General features: G+C 40.3%; 1 protein-coding gene across 1 annotated transcript in view; it reads left to right on the top strand.

Annotated features, from left to right (window-relative positions):
* The window catches only part of LanA (laminin subunit alpha), a 54,790-nt gene extending 39,864 nt beyond the window's left edge, over positions 1 to 14,926 (top strand). Inside the window, exons 47-62 of the mRNA XM_073074741.1 lie at positions 50 to 183; positions 706 to 903; positions 1,292 to 1,440; positions 2,748 to 3,026; positions 5,028 to 5,241; positions 5,775 to 6,098; positions 7,467 to 7,650; positions 8,372 to 8,510; positions 9,079 to 9,311; positions 9,752 to 9,853; positions 10,796 to 11,011; positions 11,535 to 11,707; positions 12,267 to 12,506; positions 12,909 to 13,070; positions 14,025 to 14,256; positions 14,583 to 14,926. Of these exons, the coding sequence (XP_072930842.1) occupies positions 50 to 183; positions 706 to 903; positions 1,292 to 1,440; positions 2,748 to 3,026; positions 5,028 to 5,241; positions 5,775 to 6,098; positions 7,467 to 7,650; positions 8,372 to 8,510; positions 9,079 to 9,311; positions 9,752 to 9,853; positions 10,796 to 11,011; positions 11,535 to 11,707; positions 12,267 to 12,506; positions 12,909 to 13,070; positions 14,025 to 14,256; positions 14,583 to 14,845 (3,242 nt within the window). The 3' untranslated portion in view covers positions 14,846 to 14,926. The remainder of the gene's footprint in view (positions 1 to 49; positions 184 to 705; positions 904 to 1,291; positions 1,441 to 2,747; positions 3,027 to 5,027; positions 5,242 to 5,774; positions 6,099 to 7,466; positions 7,651 to 8,371; positions 8,511 to 9,078; positions 9,312 to 9,751; positions 9,854 to 10,795; positions 11,012 to 11,534; positions 11,708 to 12,266; positions 12,507 to 12,908; positions 13,071 to 14,024; positions 14,257 to 14,582) is intronic.
* The last annotated feature ends 269 nt before the right edge of the window (positions 14,927 to 15,195 follow it).

The following is a 15,195-nucleotide window of genomic DNA, read 5'->3' as shown; positions in this document are numbered from 1 at the left end:
ATTTATAATTTTTAAATTAATAATGTAACGTATACAATATTATTTACAGTGAGCAAAACTGAAGAAATGCAACCGAAGATAACGTCCACGTACAATATGCTGAAGAAGAAGCAGGAAGTGTTTGAGAACCGCCGCAAGGAAGTTGACGAGAAACTCCAGAAACTGAGAGATGTTATTGAACAGGTATACTATTTTCTAAAGGAATACGCATGAAGATATGTATATGTGTTTCATATCAACTATAAAAGATATCCTGGAATTCTTCAAAATATAAAGCAAGCACCAAATGCTTTTTGTGGACGACGAACTAAGATTCAGATGTTTTATTTCTGGAGAAGATATCTAAAAAGTTAATGATGGGTTCATTCGGGCAACCTTTTATTTTTTTTTCCTTGACCGCTAGAGACGCGAGTCCCCCTGGACTGCTAGAGGCGCGAGGTCGTGAGCGGCCTCCCACGTCGCCTACGCCTTACGCCCTCTGTAAGGCGTAGGCGACGTGGGAGGAGGCGACTAGGATTAGGTATCCAATAGGAAACAAGAGAGCCATATTACTAAACTCTGCTGTCGGTCTGTTTGTCCGCCTTCTCATAATGATCTATTTAATCTTAATAGGTAGACCCTTAAAATTAAAAAAAATGCACTAAAATACGCCACTTTTACTTGTAGTTCGACACTGCCCTATTTTAATTTTTTTCAAAACCACAGGCGCGTACAGTAGCGAACCGCATCCAAGTGGGCGTGGAGTTCGACCGGTCGTCGACGCTGCAGCCGCGCCTGCCGCGCTCCGTGCACGAGATGTCCACCTCCACGCGCGTCTCCGCGTACTTCCGCACCAGCAGCCGGGAGGGCTTCCTGCTCTACCTCGGCAACCCCAAGGGCACCATGCTCAGGAGGACTAAGTCGGTGAGTGTTGACATTTTTGTAATCGCTACATACTATATTATTAGCTAATCTCAAATAGGTCGCATGATACTTTAGTGTCAATTATTTCAAATAGTTTTGATATTCGAAATATAATTACGAGTAAATCTTAAGTTTACCTATCAAAGTGCCTGTCAAAGAAATCATCATTAAATATTTCAATCCAATCAGTCCTTCTTCGGTAGCGGCGAGAGACGGACGTGTCGCAAGCGCATGAATAACAAATCGTTTGTCCTGTTGAGTTTCAACCCTTGTGGTCAAACCCCAACATATAGATATGGAAAATGGACTATTTCTGCAACTGAATTCAACTCAATTTTACAAGCTATTATCTCCCCAATGGGTAAAATTATACTAAACTTATTTTTAGGACGACTTCATGGTGCTCGGCATCCAAAACGGCTACCCGTACCTCGTGATGGACATCGGCGACAGCGCGGAGTCGGGCAGGGAGCCGGCCAGGATCAGCAGCGACAAGTTCGTTGCTGACAACCGCTGGTACCAGGTCATAGTTGATCGGTAAGTAATACAATTGAAGGAACTAAATACATGCATAGTCGTAATAATGTTACAATAAATCTTATATATAAAACTAGCTTTTGCCCGCGGCTTCGCTCGCGTTACGAATACCCCCTTGGGGGTAGAATTGATCAAAATCCTTTCTTAGCGGATGCCTACGTCATAACATCTACCTGCATGCCTGCATAATTTCAGCCCGATCCGTCCAGTGGTTTGGGCTGTGCGTTGATAGATCACTATGTCAGACAGTCACCTTTGAATTATATATATTTAGATTCTCGTGTCACAATGTTAGTTATTGTACGCCTCCGAAACCGCTTTACCGATTTTCACCAAATTTTATATGAATATTCAGTAGGTCTGAGAATCGGCTGTCCCTGTAGTTCCGGGACTAGAATAGGGCTACGGTATCTCCTGCATGTCGTAAGAGGCGACTAAAAGGGGGCTTCCGGGGTTGCGGGCGGCAAGAGTGGGTAGCTCGAACCGCCCGGCCAGCGGCCCCGGGAAGGACGACGGTATGTGTGGTCGCATACCGTCGTATACACCAGATGGTGTGGCGAGCGCCAAGCTCACCTGGGCGGAGCCCGACGGGACAACGCGCTAAGAGGACTCCGGTTGCGTTCCTATGGAGATCCCGGAGCCCTCAACGCAGTGCAGAGGACGGCCACCGGGGGGGTTTTAGTGCGGTAAAAATCCCACATAATTCGGCGTCGCTCCCACGTTGTCGGGTACCTTTTCAAGATTTCCCCCTCGACAAAAACAAAAAAAAAAAAAAAATTGAGAATCGGCTACTATCTATATTTCATACCCCTAAGTGATGAGGGTTATTCACCCTTAACATTTTTTATTTATATGGCAACACAACGTTTGCCGGGTCAGCTAGTATCATATAAAAATATCTTAAGATTAATAATTGACAGCTGTTATATTTATTTCTGCCCAAGCTCTGAAATTTCAGGGTCCTGTTTGTTTTAGAAATTATTTCAAAATAATTAAAATATTGTACATGTCCATATTGTCCATGTGTATGTGACAATGATCTCAAAAAGATGGAAAGTCTTCGAACACTTGTCATTAAGAAGGAAAGCTTAGGCCCCCAATGTTAAAGAAAAAGCATTTAACATAATAACATACGTTTAAATATGCATAACACCTAGCAGACTACAAGTTTGGCGCAGACTTTACTTGTATTAAAACAACAATAAAGTTGACAAGCGAGTACTCTGATTTTAGCAAACTATTATATTTTGCAATTGTGTACACATAATAGCTATACGTGTATTACAAATCACTTATAAATTTCCCAGAGTTGGACGCAACGTGAAGTTATCAATACGGGAGAGCCTCGACAACGGAACCGATCACACGCAGTCTAAGGAGGCGGTGCTGCCTGGCCAACACACGATCTTCAACCTGGACAGAGACAAGTCCAAGCTGTACGTGGGAGGAGTGCCTGCTGATGACGAGCTGCAAGGTGTCAGCTTCCAAGCGTTTGAAGGCCAGATCGAAGAACTGATGATTGGAGACATGCCCGTGGGCCTGTGGAACTCCATCAGCGCTAAGAACCTGAAAGGAGCAAGACAGCGGTTTGTGATTTCTAGTTCTTTTTTATAGTGGGCTGTTAGGCATTTTATAATTAACTTTACCATGAATTTTATCCCAATAATTAACGCCATTTACCTTTCGATAGTGAACTTTGTAGATCGATAATAGCATGACTTGGCTAATGATTTAGTCCACATCACATAGCGGCGGCGCCATCTGCCTCGAATATCGTCAATCCTAATGATCCTGATGAGGACAATGGGATAAAATTATTAAAATAGTTCACTGTCATCGGTTCTTGATAATTTTTCAAAATTTTGAATTAAATTGACCGTTGAAAGTGGGTGAAAATCGATTTCAAAGTTTCCGTTATATACACAGACCTATATCTAAATAGATCCCGCATGTGTACGATTTAGCATGGTTAAACCTCGAAATAAAGGAGGTGGATTCAACTCACTTTGATGAAATGTCATTTAGTCCGAAAGTAACATTTATTGACATCGGATGTCAATTAACATCAATAAATATGCCGAATTGCGCGGTAATAAATTGTACAAATTCCACAAGAAAATATTGCAGCGATAAAGAAAATATTTCCTTTTATGGGTAAGTAATTTTTTTCTTAAAATATGTATAATTTATTTTATAATCAATTATTAAAAATTTGTTGTGGTTTTACAAAGACAACTAGTAACCGAATGTGTTTTTCATAATTTATAGTACATTGCCAATTTTGGTTATAAAGTTATAAGGCTTATATATTAAAACCCGCAATGAAAAGTAAAACCATCGATATTTGCTCTCGTCGCTCAAAGACAATTGTCATTGGTTATTTCAAATTGAGTAACTGGTGTTGTAAATGCCAGTTTCTTGTTCTCGATTATTTAATCGATTTTGAAAATGGATGAATAATATTTGCTTAATAAATATTTTGTAACTATTTAACTGAATTGTTAAACGTGTAACGTTTAAGTATTTTTTAATTACATTTTTGTTTTAATTACATGTTTATGTTTAGTTATTTCAAAATACTTACCATTTAATTTACAGGTTTCCAAGTGATGTCAAGGTTAAAGAGAGATGGATTAAAGACCGGGCATAAAGATTGGTCCCAATCAAACAAAACTGAATTTGTTCTGCTCATTTTAATGAATTCATTATGGATGGATCATGGCCAGATAGAAGATTATTTTTTAATCAAATAATTTATAACATAATTATCAAATATGGTATCTCTGAGTTGTCGTGGTCATTTTGGCGGATTTTTTCATGTGTTACGTGATTACGAGTACGCCAATGCAACATCGACGCATCTCAATCTAATAGCGATATCTTTACAACTTTGTATAAGGTATTGATGTATCTGTTTTGTAAAGGTACATTAAATTTATATAAAAAAAACTTTAATCACTGTAAGGTTTTTTATTTACAATGTGTAATTAGAGAGATTTTTCTATTTTCTACCACAATTTTGTACAAAATAAGATAAAATAAAAAAAAAAAAACATTTTTTTATTTTTTAACCATTTGCTCGTATAAAATGGCACGCACTCGTACAACATTCGCAGAGCACTAGTAAAATAAATCTAGTCGATCGATTTCTCGAAAATCGATCTTCTATCGATCATTTCTGCAATTTTTACTGTCCTTCCTTTTATTTTTTTTCGAATTTTCGAATTTAAAATCGTTTTTTATAGAAGAATCGACACGACTTTTGAATCGATTTTCTATTTGACGGAGAATTCTATATCCATCATCTCTAAAACGTTCTTGACAAGTGTCAGTCGATCGGAAAAAAGTGGCACGCTTGGTTTTCATACAAATAAAGGTATATGTGTCATCTATTTAGATATAGGTCTGTGGTTATATACATACCTAGATACATACAAGCCAAGCTTATAAAAGCGTAGTAAAAAAATAAATACATGCAATAAAAAATAATATATACATATCAAGCATGCAATTCCAATGCTTAGTCGAGTGATGATTTGAAAATAATTCAATTTCGTTAAATAATTAAATAATTTTGGGTTTTTCAGAGATAAGTTAATATCGTCCCAATCTGGACCGCAAGAGTACAGGTTCAATGCGCGATCGCACGTGACGATGTCCGGTAGGAACTACCTCGGGCCGGAACAAAACCAAGTGTTGCTGTTCTTCAAGACGTACGCGCCCGACGGCCTCATCTACTTAGTGGGCGAGGACAAACACTTCTTCTCGGTGCAGATGCAAGATGGAAGGGTGTACTTACAGGTTTGTTTCGAAAATTATTTTATTTATATCTTTCCATTTTTATTTTCAGCCGTAGAACTGTGTAGCGCCTGTAGTGTAGCGACTGTGTAACGATTGTAGCGCCGCCATAGCTATTTCTGCATGGTAACAGTTAAAATTACTGCTGTGTACTGATAAAAAAAAATGACTTTAAGACATTTAACAAGACCATTACAAATTTGTCCATAGGAAAATCTACACGTTTGCATCTCAAACTTGATAGAGGGCTCTGCCTTTATTTAAAAACTCGTTTAAGAGTAAACAGAAATGCAACGTTGTGTAAAAATCGACTAAATTTATCTGCTACTTGCCAAGTCTTTCTCTCCAAACATACGAAAGCTAATTTACAAGTAGACAGTTAAAATGTTCACAATGCATTTACATCTATGACTGCTATGATAACAAATACTAAAAATAAAAAAATGAATTTGATGGTACGGAACAACGGAATCCTTATTTTGTGAGTTCGACTCGTACTTGGCTAACTATTTACTGAGAATATTTTGCTTATACAGGTTTCACTCGGCGACCCAGACAACATGGTAATCATCGGTACCACAAAAGCTTACAACGACGGCAAGTGGCATCGCCTCGACGCCGGGCGGTCCTTGAAACATTGCATCCTCAAAGTGGACGGAGAAAACATAAGAAGTGCGTCCCTGTCCGACGAGAAAGATATTCCTGCTCTAGACACTATGAACTTCGGCGGTAACAACAAGGGAATTATACAAGTGACCAGTAAAGGATTCGATGGATGCATGAGGCAAATCAGCATAGAGGGTATAAATATAGACCTCAGTGATAATGTAGAATCGGTTGGAATGGCGTATGGATGCCAAGTAAGTTGTATAGGGTAATGCCAGTGTTCGACTATAATGTGACTGGTTAACTCAGTCCTCACCTGAGACGATTGAGGGGTAAGGGGGTGACATAAAAGGGAGCTGTCCAGGGTGTGGGTGACATAATATTTTCACTGGGGATGACAACAAAGTTAACTGTGCAGGGTGCGGGCGGCATAATATTCTCACTGGGGATGACAACAAAGTTAACTGTGCAGGGTGCGGGCGACATAATAATCTCACTGGGGATGACAACAAAGTTAACTGTGCAGGGTGCGGGCGGCATAATATTCTCACTGGGGGTGACAACAAAGTTAACTGTGCAGGGTGCGTGCGGCATAATATTCTCACTGGAGGTGACAACAAAGTTAACTGTGCAGGGTGCGGGCGGCATAATATTCTCACTGGAGGTGACAACAAAGTTAACTGTGCAGGGTGCGGGTGGCATAATATTATCACTGGGGGTGACAACAAAGTTAACTGTGCAGGGTGCGGGCGGCATAACATTCTCACTGGGGGTGACAACAAAGTTAACTGTGCAGGGTGCGGGCGGCATAATATTCTCACTGGAGGTGACAACAAAGTTAACTGTGCAGGGTGCGGGCGGCATAATATTCTCACTGGGGGTGACAACAAAGTTAACTGTGCAGGGTGCGGGCGGCATAACATTCTCACTGGGGGTGACAACAAAGTTAACTGTGCAGGGTGCGGGCGGCATAACATTCTCACTGGGGGTGACAACAAAGTTAACTGTGCAGGGTGCGGGCGGCATAACATTCTCACTGGGGGTGACAACAAAGTTAACTGTGCAGGGTGCGGGCGGCATAACATTCTCACTGGGGGTGACAACAAAGTTAACTGTGCAGGGTGCGGGCGGCATAACATTCTCACTGGGGGTGACAACAAAGTTAACTGTGCAGGGTGCGGGCGGCATAACATTCTCACTGGGGGTGACAACAAAGTTAACTGTGCAGGGTGCGGGCGGCATAACATTCTCACTGGGGGTGACAACAAAGTTAACTGTGCAGGGTGCGGGCGGCATAATATTTTCACTGTGTGCATTGCACTGCAAGACACCCCCGCCCTCGCACCCCTCTTTCCGTCACAGGCGAGAACTGACTTAATCTAATTAGAAATTGGTAAAAAAATGTTCCAGTTTACTAATTGTGCTTGTTTTGGCAATAGGCTCTTCTTATCAACTGACAAAATATAATAAACAAATGTCATACACATTTTTAGGATTATCACATTATCACATGTGGATGTAATGACCATATCATACATACTACTTTCATTAGATACAAAAATTCCGTAAATACAATAATGTGACGTCATTATGATAGAAAATAATAAATGTTTTTTTTTCAGTTTGCTTCCCTCGTATCCCTGTCAGGCGAAGACAGTTATTTACGTTACCTCGACATCACCTCCGAGAACGTTCAACTCACCCTTAAATTCAAGACTGCTAAGCCTGATGGGCTTATTTTCATATACGTCAGCAGAACACAGACTACTGCTATGCCAGATAGTATTTCATTGGCTTTGAACAAAGGTACGACTCACATTCATAATATTATTAATTTGCGCATCTAACGTAATATGACCTTTGTCTCGTATGTGTAAAAAATATGTTTTTTCGTTATTTTTGTTATAACAATTCTTAAACAACAACTGCATCCATTTTTGTTTTTTCTCCACTCCTAGCTAGCTTCCGCCTCACTGCTCCAATGCGGTTTAGTTGACAAATACTTAAATTTATTTATGTCATAGGATATTCTTTAACATAATTATAATTTCACATATTTCTAAAAATAATATAAACATAATCATAATCATTTATACATATGTCAGTAAGAATTACAATATTGGATGTTTACATTTTGGGAATAACATTTACTGTACCAAATATTGGCGTACAAATGATAACTAAACTTCTTATATCTAATTAAACTTACAACAATAATTACGAGTACAAGTTTTTGTCAAATTACAACACCACAATTACAAAGAGTTACAATTTATCATAAACAATGAAAAATTATTAAAATATATACTTTTTGCACTATTTAGTAAATTTCATGTTAGTGATTTTAAAATATTTACTAGTCATAAAGATATTCATTAACGGTGTAGTAACATTTCTCTATAAGGTTGTTCGAAACTTTTTTAACGTATTTCTAATGTATATATGTAAAAATTATACTACTAAACTATAGTTATTATATTTGCATACAATAAGTGTTATGTACAAATATTTTGCTGGTCGTTTACAGGAAGGTTAGTACTAATGAGCCAGAGAGAACCGCTGGACACCGGCTTGAACACGTACAACGACTCGCAGTGGCACGTCGTCACCGTGACGCACAACAGCAAGGCGCTACGACTTGTCGTCGACGACTTTGACTACTTCAGGTATGAGTAACACTTGTTTACATTATCTTTATAATTATATAAATCACGAATCACTGTGGTTGGTCTTGCTAATTTGAGAAACTACTCAACCGATTGAATGATTTAATGAATTTTTGTGTGGGTTTGGTCAATTTCAGCTTAAATTAAGGATATTTTATATGATGGAGTCGATTTTTTTTGGCCAACAATGTCTGCTTGGTAATAGTATTTAAGTATTAAAAATTAACTATACTGAAGTAATGATATTCTAATCGTTTGTTGCTTGCATTACTTTAGCTCACATTTCGAAACCTAAGAACGCATCTCTGATTTTCTAAATAATCTATTAACGATAAAGAAAAACACTGATAAGACACACCTTAAAACGCTCTAAAAAGTTTTTAATACCATTCTACTTTATATGTACGATATAACTGAGTTAGGAATGTATGCTTAATACTAATAGAATTGCTTGATTGCTTGCTTTAGTTTAGAATATAGCTATCCTATCGATACGAGTATATCACATATCCATAGTTTAGAATAACCCATGTCGACTGTTCAAGTCACATTACGGCCTACATTCCAGCACGGACAGCGCGCCGGAGCCGCTGCACATCCTGGAGGGCGTGTTGTTCGTGGGCGGCGTGCAGCCCGGCTACGTCGTGGGCGGGAAGGTGGGCTCCAAGGCCGCCTTCTCGGGCTGCATCGCGGACGCCACCTTCAACGGTCGCGTGATCAACCTCCTCGAGCCCTTCAGCAACAAGAGCGTCACCTTCGGCAGGTGCGGCGCCACCGTCACGACGGGAGGAGTGCCGCCAGGTCATTTTGTTTGATATTTTTAACTCAACGTTAGATTAGTAATTACAATTTGTTCTGGTAGAGTCCGCGCCGAGCTTCTAGTCCGCTCTGAAGCTGTTGCAGTCAGAGATCCAATGAGATTGAATACGACCATGCATGTACTCCGTAGCCACAGTGCGGGCGAGAGCGGGCAGCGGAGGGTGCCGGTGAGGCCGCGCTGTGTTCGTCCCGCTAATATCTATAATTTGCTGGTGCGATGCGACTCGTTTCTATATCCAGAGCAGTCTAGAAGTTTGGCGCGGACTATACATAGTTCTACAGTGGACGCTCATGATGGATATAGCTATGTCGTAATCCAGTGGACGGAGTACCATATAAGAATGCTTATACGCTTTGCCAATTCGCAAAAGGGAAAAAAATACGTTTAAATGACTAATTACATTTTCACATTTCCATTGTAGACCAAGCGCAATGGCCGAAGCCGACTCGCCCGGACGTGTTGCCCACGCCGGCGCTCACGCCGCTCACGGACACGCCCAAATATACAGGAACTGGCCAACAAGGTTAGTTTTGAATCGCTACCTTATTCTCATTCATTTTACTTATTAATGATGTACTGAATACTGATCCATCCATCACTGAAATATTTAATATTAGCTGTTTCACCTGCATTAAACGAAATAACATGACATATCTACCCTAAGTACTCAAAATTATAAAGCTCCAAATGATAGTAACTGACGTTCACATGTTTGCAATGTTCACATGTTTATTATCGCTCCGGTCAAATCATTCTTATCATGATAACTTTTAAACTATCTATAACTATATTTGCATGCATATCAGTAGCAGTTAATCAGCATTATTCATCCACGTCGCGCATATTCTGCGCATATCATTTGCATGCATATCAGTAGCAGTTCATCAGAATTATTCATCCGCGTCGCGCATATTCTGCGCATATTATTAGCGCATATTGTTTGCATGCATATCAGTAGCAGTTCATCAGCATCATTCATCCGCGTCGCGCAAATCCTGCGCATATCATTAGCGCATATTGTTTGCATTCATATCAGTTGCTACTGATGCTATTCATCATGGATGAATAATGCCGATGAACTGCTGTTCATCAGCATTATTCATCCGCGTCACGCATATTATGCGCATATTGTTTGCATTCATATCAGTAGCAGTTCATCAGCATCATTCATCCGCGTCGCGCATCACCTGCGCAAATCATTAGCGCATATCATTTGCATACATATCAGTAGCACTTCATCAGCATCATTCATCCGCGTCGCGCATATCCTGCGCATATCATTCATAGTATTTTGACATTAATTTAGGTTGTATATTGTACATTTTATTTACAATTACAAAGTGTAATTAAATTTACAGATTAGTAGGTGCAATTATCGCTGTCATATTGTCTTACTGTATTTAGTATTTTACCTACCATATTAAATGTATTCGAAAAATATGTAACTTTTATCCACTCCAAACAGGGAACGTCGGGGAATATGAGCCTGTAGTACCGTTGAAGCCTCCGACGGTGGAGACACCAGCCCCCACCACCACGAGCGCACCAACGACCACGTCCACCACCAGCCGACCAGCGCCCACCACCACGCGACGGCCACCACCGCAACCTGAAGTGGGATGTGCTCTAGCCTATGATCATCAATACGGTATCGGCGATCCCGTGGAAGGATATCGATTTGGTAAGAAACATCCTGCTACTATTCTAGACTCAAACAAATAATAATCTATCTTGACTAGTAGAACAGTACTCCCTAATGTAAGCCATACCCGCTACGGTCTACCGTATCTGCGCAGGTTTGCCTGTATAGGTCAACCGCACGTCCGTAGCGTGTATGGGGACGTTCCGGTATACCGAACGGTTTTCAGTTCTGTTTGGAATGGCATCGATTGAAGACTATGACGCACAGTACGAGGGCACACGAAAATATTGATTTTTGATCTTGCGACAGTCTCCTGCACACGTCTATTCCCACACACGATCCGGTATACCTGCGCAGGTATACCATCACAAGTAGACCTCTCCGTACACCGTAGTGTGTATGGCAGGCCTAAGGTGGACTAACGTTGCTATCTTCGTAATAAATGGTCCTTTTATACGCATCAAAATATAATACATAATGCGGACTAACAGTTTGGCGCGGACTATACCGGCAGCATTTTTTCTTCAAGAAGTGGGATTGATAATTGTTATTTCACTAACAGGTACACGTAACGACAGTAGAATAGAATACGCGAAGTTGCCGGGCCGTCAGCTGGAGGGCTTCGACCTCACCATCACGTTCCGCACGTTCGACGTGCACGGCGGCCTTATATTCTACGCGGCCGCTGACAAGGCACCGTCGCAGTTCCTCGCGTTGTACATGAAGGATGCTAAAGTGAGTTATTATTTTTTTATTTAATGAATTCGATTGATTAAAAAACAGTTCGCTCTTGTAACGCTCTTGTAACACATGGACTTTGAAGTTGACGCGTAAAGTATTAGTACAACATGTCGGTACTATGACCGCGTGTCATTAACTGTCTCTAAGACCATTGTATAGTAAAATGTAGCGAAATGTAACAACTGCTGTAAGCTAGAAAAAGTACTAAGGTTAATAAAGCACTGTTATAGCGCTTGATTTGACTAAATATGCCTAATAAAGCCTAAGCCTATAATTTAGGCTTTCAGTCAGGTGCTAATCCGCCTGATAGAATTCGTGCCAAATTTTCTAGTCCGGTCTGAAGTCCTTGCACGCAGGGGTAGTCAGAGAGCTAATGTGGTCGAACACAACCACAAGCACTCCGTAGCAACAGTGCGGCCACACTCACTACCCTATGTGCCCGCGGGCGGTAGTGGGCAGCGGAGAGTCCCGCAATATATAATATAATATAATATCTACACAATGCTGCTCGTTTCTACATTCGGAGCGGACTAATCGCCAATTGAATTCACAGCTGCACTTCGCGTTCAACTGCGGCGGGGAGCCGGCGCTGGTGACGTCCGCGGCGACATACAACGGCACGGAGTGGCACACGGTGACGCTGGTGCGGCGCGGCGGGCACGGCAAGCTGACGGCGGACGCGGAGCGCGTGGGCGAGGCCAGCGTCGCCTGCAACGCGCCCGCCGTGCTCGCGCCGCCGTACTACTACGGCGGCCTGAGGAACATCAGCAATGCCGTCGCGAACAATCTTAGGGCAAGTGCCACGCTTTCTCTCATTCCACACTCGTAGCGCCGCATGCCCCACAGTATGCGTACCCGCGCATACTGCCACACACACACACACACACACACACACAAACACGAATACATGAACTGCTTTACTCGCATAAGTAATAACTAACTTCTACGTTAGGCGCGCGTTTTTTTTTACGTATGTATTTTGGACATAATAGAGACAAAATCATAGGTAATCCTATACATTATATTTTTTATAAAGCATGTTATATATACAATTTATTTATTGGTTTGTTTAATTCATTTTTAAATTGGTAATTAATTTTTAATGACTCAACAATTACTTAAGATTAATTCTAAGGTTGGTTATGCCTACAAAAGTTGGTGTTATCTCAATTCATAAATATAAATTATTTTTCAGGACTTCTATCAACCATTCAAAGGTTGTCTGAAGGGTCTCATGATGAACGGCCAGTACGTCACGGACGTATTGTTCCGGGTGAACTCTCTGCGATGCACAGATAACGTGGAGGACGGGGTTTACTTCGGCCCATCGAGCAACGCACACAGCAATTACCTCAAAGTAAGTGGTTTTGTATATTCGATTACTGGCTTCAAATAAACTACATAAAATATATATTAGAAAATACCTAGTGATATATCGATGCCATTTGAGATGTGCCCTTTTCATCAGCGGTGCGTTTAACTAAGCTATGTGTTTGTCAAATCTAATGGGATTCTTCAATTCATGGAGATTAGCTGAGCGCTAGTGGAAATAGGTTTAACATTTGTCTAATAGTATTAGGTACGTTACGGTTCGGTCTTGGCCTTCATCATTTTGAATACGTGCGATATTTCTTTATTATGTAAACCTTTATAAAACGTTTTATAAAAACTCCCTTTACCTCCTTAAAAACCTCAAAATGTTTGTAAATAACCATGCCCAACAATATCCTTCTACAAGAAATTATAGTTCAACCACGGAGTTTACCTTAGAATCTTTTTAACCTCTACTTTATTTATTATGAGCATTTGCCCGCGACTTCGTATGCATAAATCATAAGATGAAATAATAAAACAAACTTTCACCAACCCCCATTGTAGGCCATTAGGGGTTTATTTTCCGAGAACAATGAAAAAGGAGTTATTTCAATCCAATAAGCCAAATAAAAAGTATATAATATTTGAATAAAAATTGGCGAATTTTCAAACAAAGTCGCAACCCCCCTCTTCCTCTCCAAGGGGTTGATTTTTCGGAAACGGCAAAGTAGTTTTTTGTAATTTCTATTTAGAAAGCAAAATGCTATATATCATAGCGTTTCTCTTGCGTTTCTTTTACAATTCAAATTCAATACAAATTTCTTTCAAGCAAACTTTTAACACCTATTTACCCCCTTAGGGGTTAAATTTCTAAAATTCTGTTGTTAGTGCTCACTTACTACGAGTATATAAAGAGCCTATATGCAAAGTTTGGGGGTTCTAAGTTCAGCGTTGGAGATAAAGATTAAATATATTGATGTTTTTTTATTCGTTTCAGCTCCTAGAAAACTTCAAAGTTGGTTACGAGATATCCGTCTCCATGGAAGTGAAACCCCGGAACTCTACCGGTCTCTTGTTGAGCGTGAGCGGGAAACGTGACTTCATGATCCTAGAGCTTTTGGAGAATGAAGTGGTGGCAAACGTCGAGAATGGAAAAGGGCCCTTCCACGCCAGCTACAAGTTGGGCAACAAGTTCTCGCTGTGTGACGGAAACTGGCACAGGATTCACGGTGAGCTTTACACGCTATATAACACACATTCTACAATTAAATATCAAACCGCGGACGTAACGCGGCGGAGAAAGTTTCATTCAATGAAATTCTTTGAAATGAATTTTGTTAAATTGACCCCTAATGGAAAAATACAAAGAAAGCATTATACTGCTTTTAAGAAAAACATATTTCATCTCTCATATAGAAATACCTGTTATTATATCAATAGGTACAAACATCTATTACATAATAAAAATTGAAAGTTGACTTTCTAGAGGATTAGACGTAGCCCACGTCGGCCAATTACTGTCGCATTTCTATGACAATAAGAATATGTATTTCAGCTGTGAAGTCTCGTCACGTGGTGTCTGTGGGCGTGGACGGACACTTCTCGGACGCCGGGCTCGGCCAGTCCGGCTCTACGGACACTCGCTCGGCGCTCTACATCGGAGGCCACGAACGACCCATCTCCAAAGTGAAAGGCGTCCGCTCCAGACGAGGCTTCACCGGCTGCATCAGGAACATCGTCATCAGGGAATACCCTGTCCATATACCGTTGACTGCGGCCGGCAGAAATACACACATTGGTGTCTGCCCAAATGATTAATATCAAATGTCACATAAATGCAATAAAAATTACAATATATTTGAAATGATTAAATGAATTATATTATCGTTCTATACTCAACATGGTTATATATTATTACCGTCAATTTGGTTTCATAATTTTCCTTTAAATACTTCATATCATCATGTTAGGGGTGGGTTTCCAAAAACTATTAAACACATGAATTGTATTTCTATCAAAGTCTTTGTATTCAATTTCTCGTGTATAACTTTCTTACGCACGAATTTCCAAATAGTGTTCTGAATGTTTTTATTATAGAAATCAATGGATATGGAGCATCATAAATACTAAGAAGTGATTAACTGCACATAATATTTTTTTCATTTAAT

The sequence above is a fragment of the Epargyreus clarus genome, unplaced genomic scaffold (assembly GCF_041222505.1).
Source record: "Epargyreus clarus isolate Ecla_fem2 unplaced genomic scaffold, WU_Ecla_fem_2.2 ptg000007l, whole genome shotgun sequence".
NCBI lineage: Eukaryota > Metazoa > Arthropoda > Insecta > Lepidoptera > Hesperiidae > Epargyreus > Epargyreus clarus.
The sequence above is the reverse complement of the archived record's forward strand: the minus strand, read 5'-3'. Positions and strand labels throughout refer to the sequence as shown.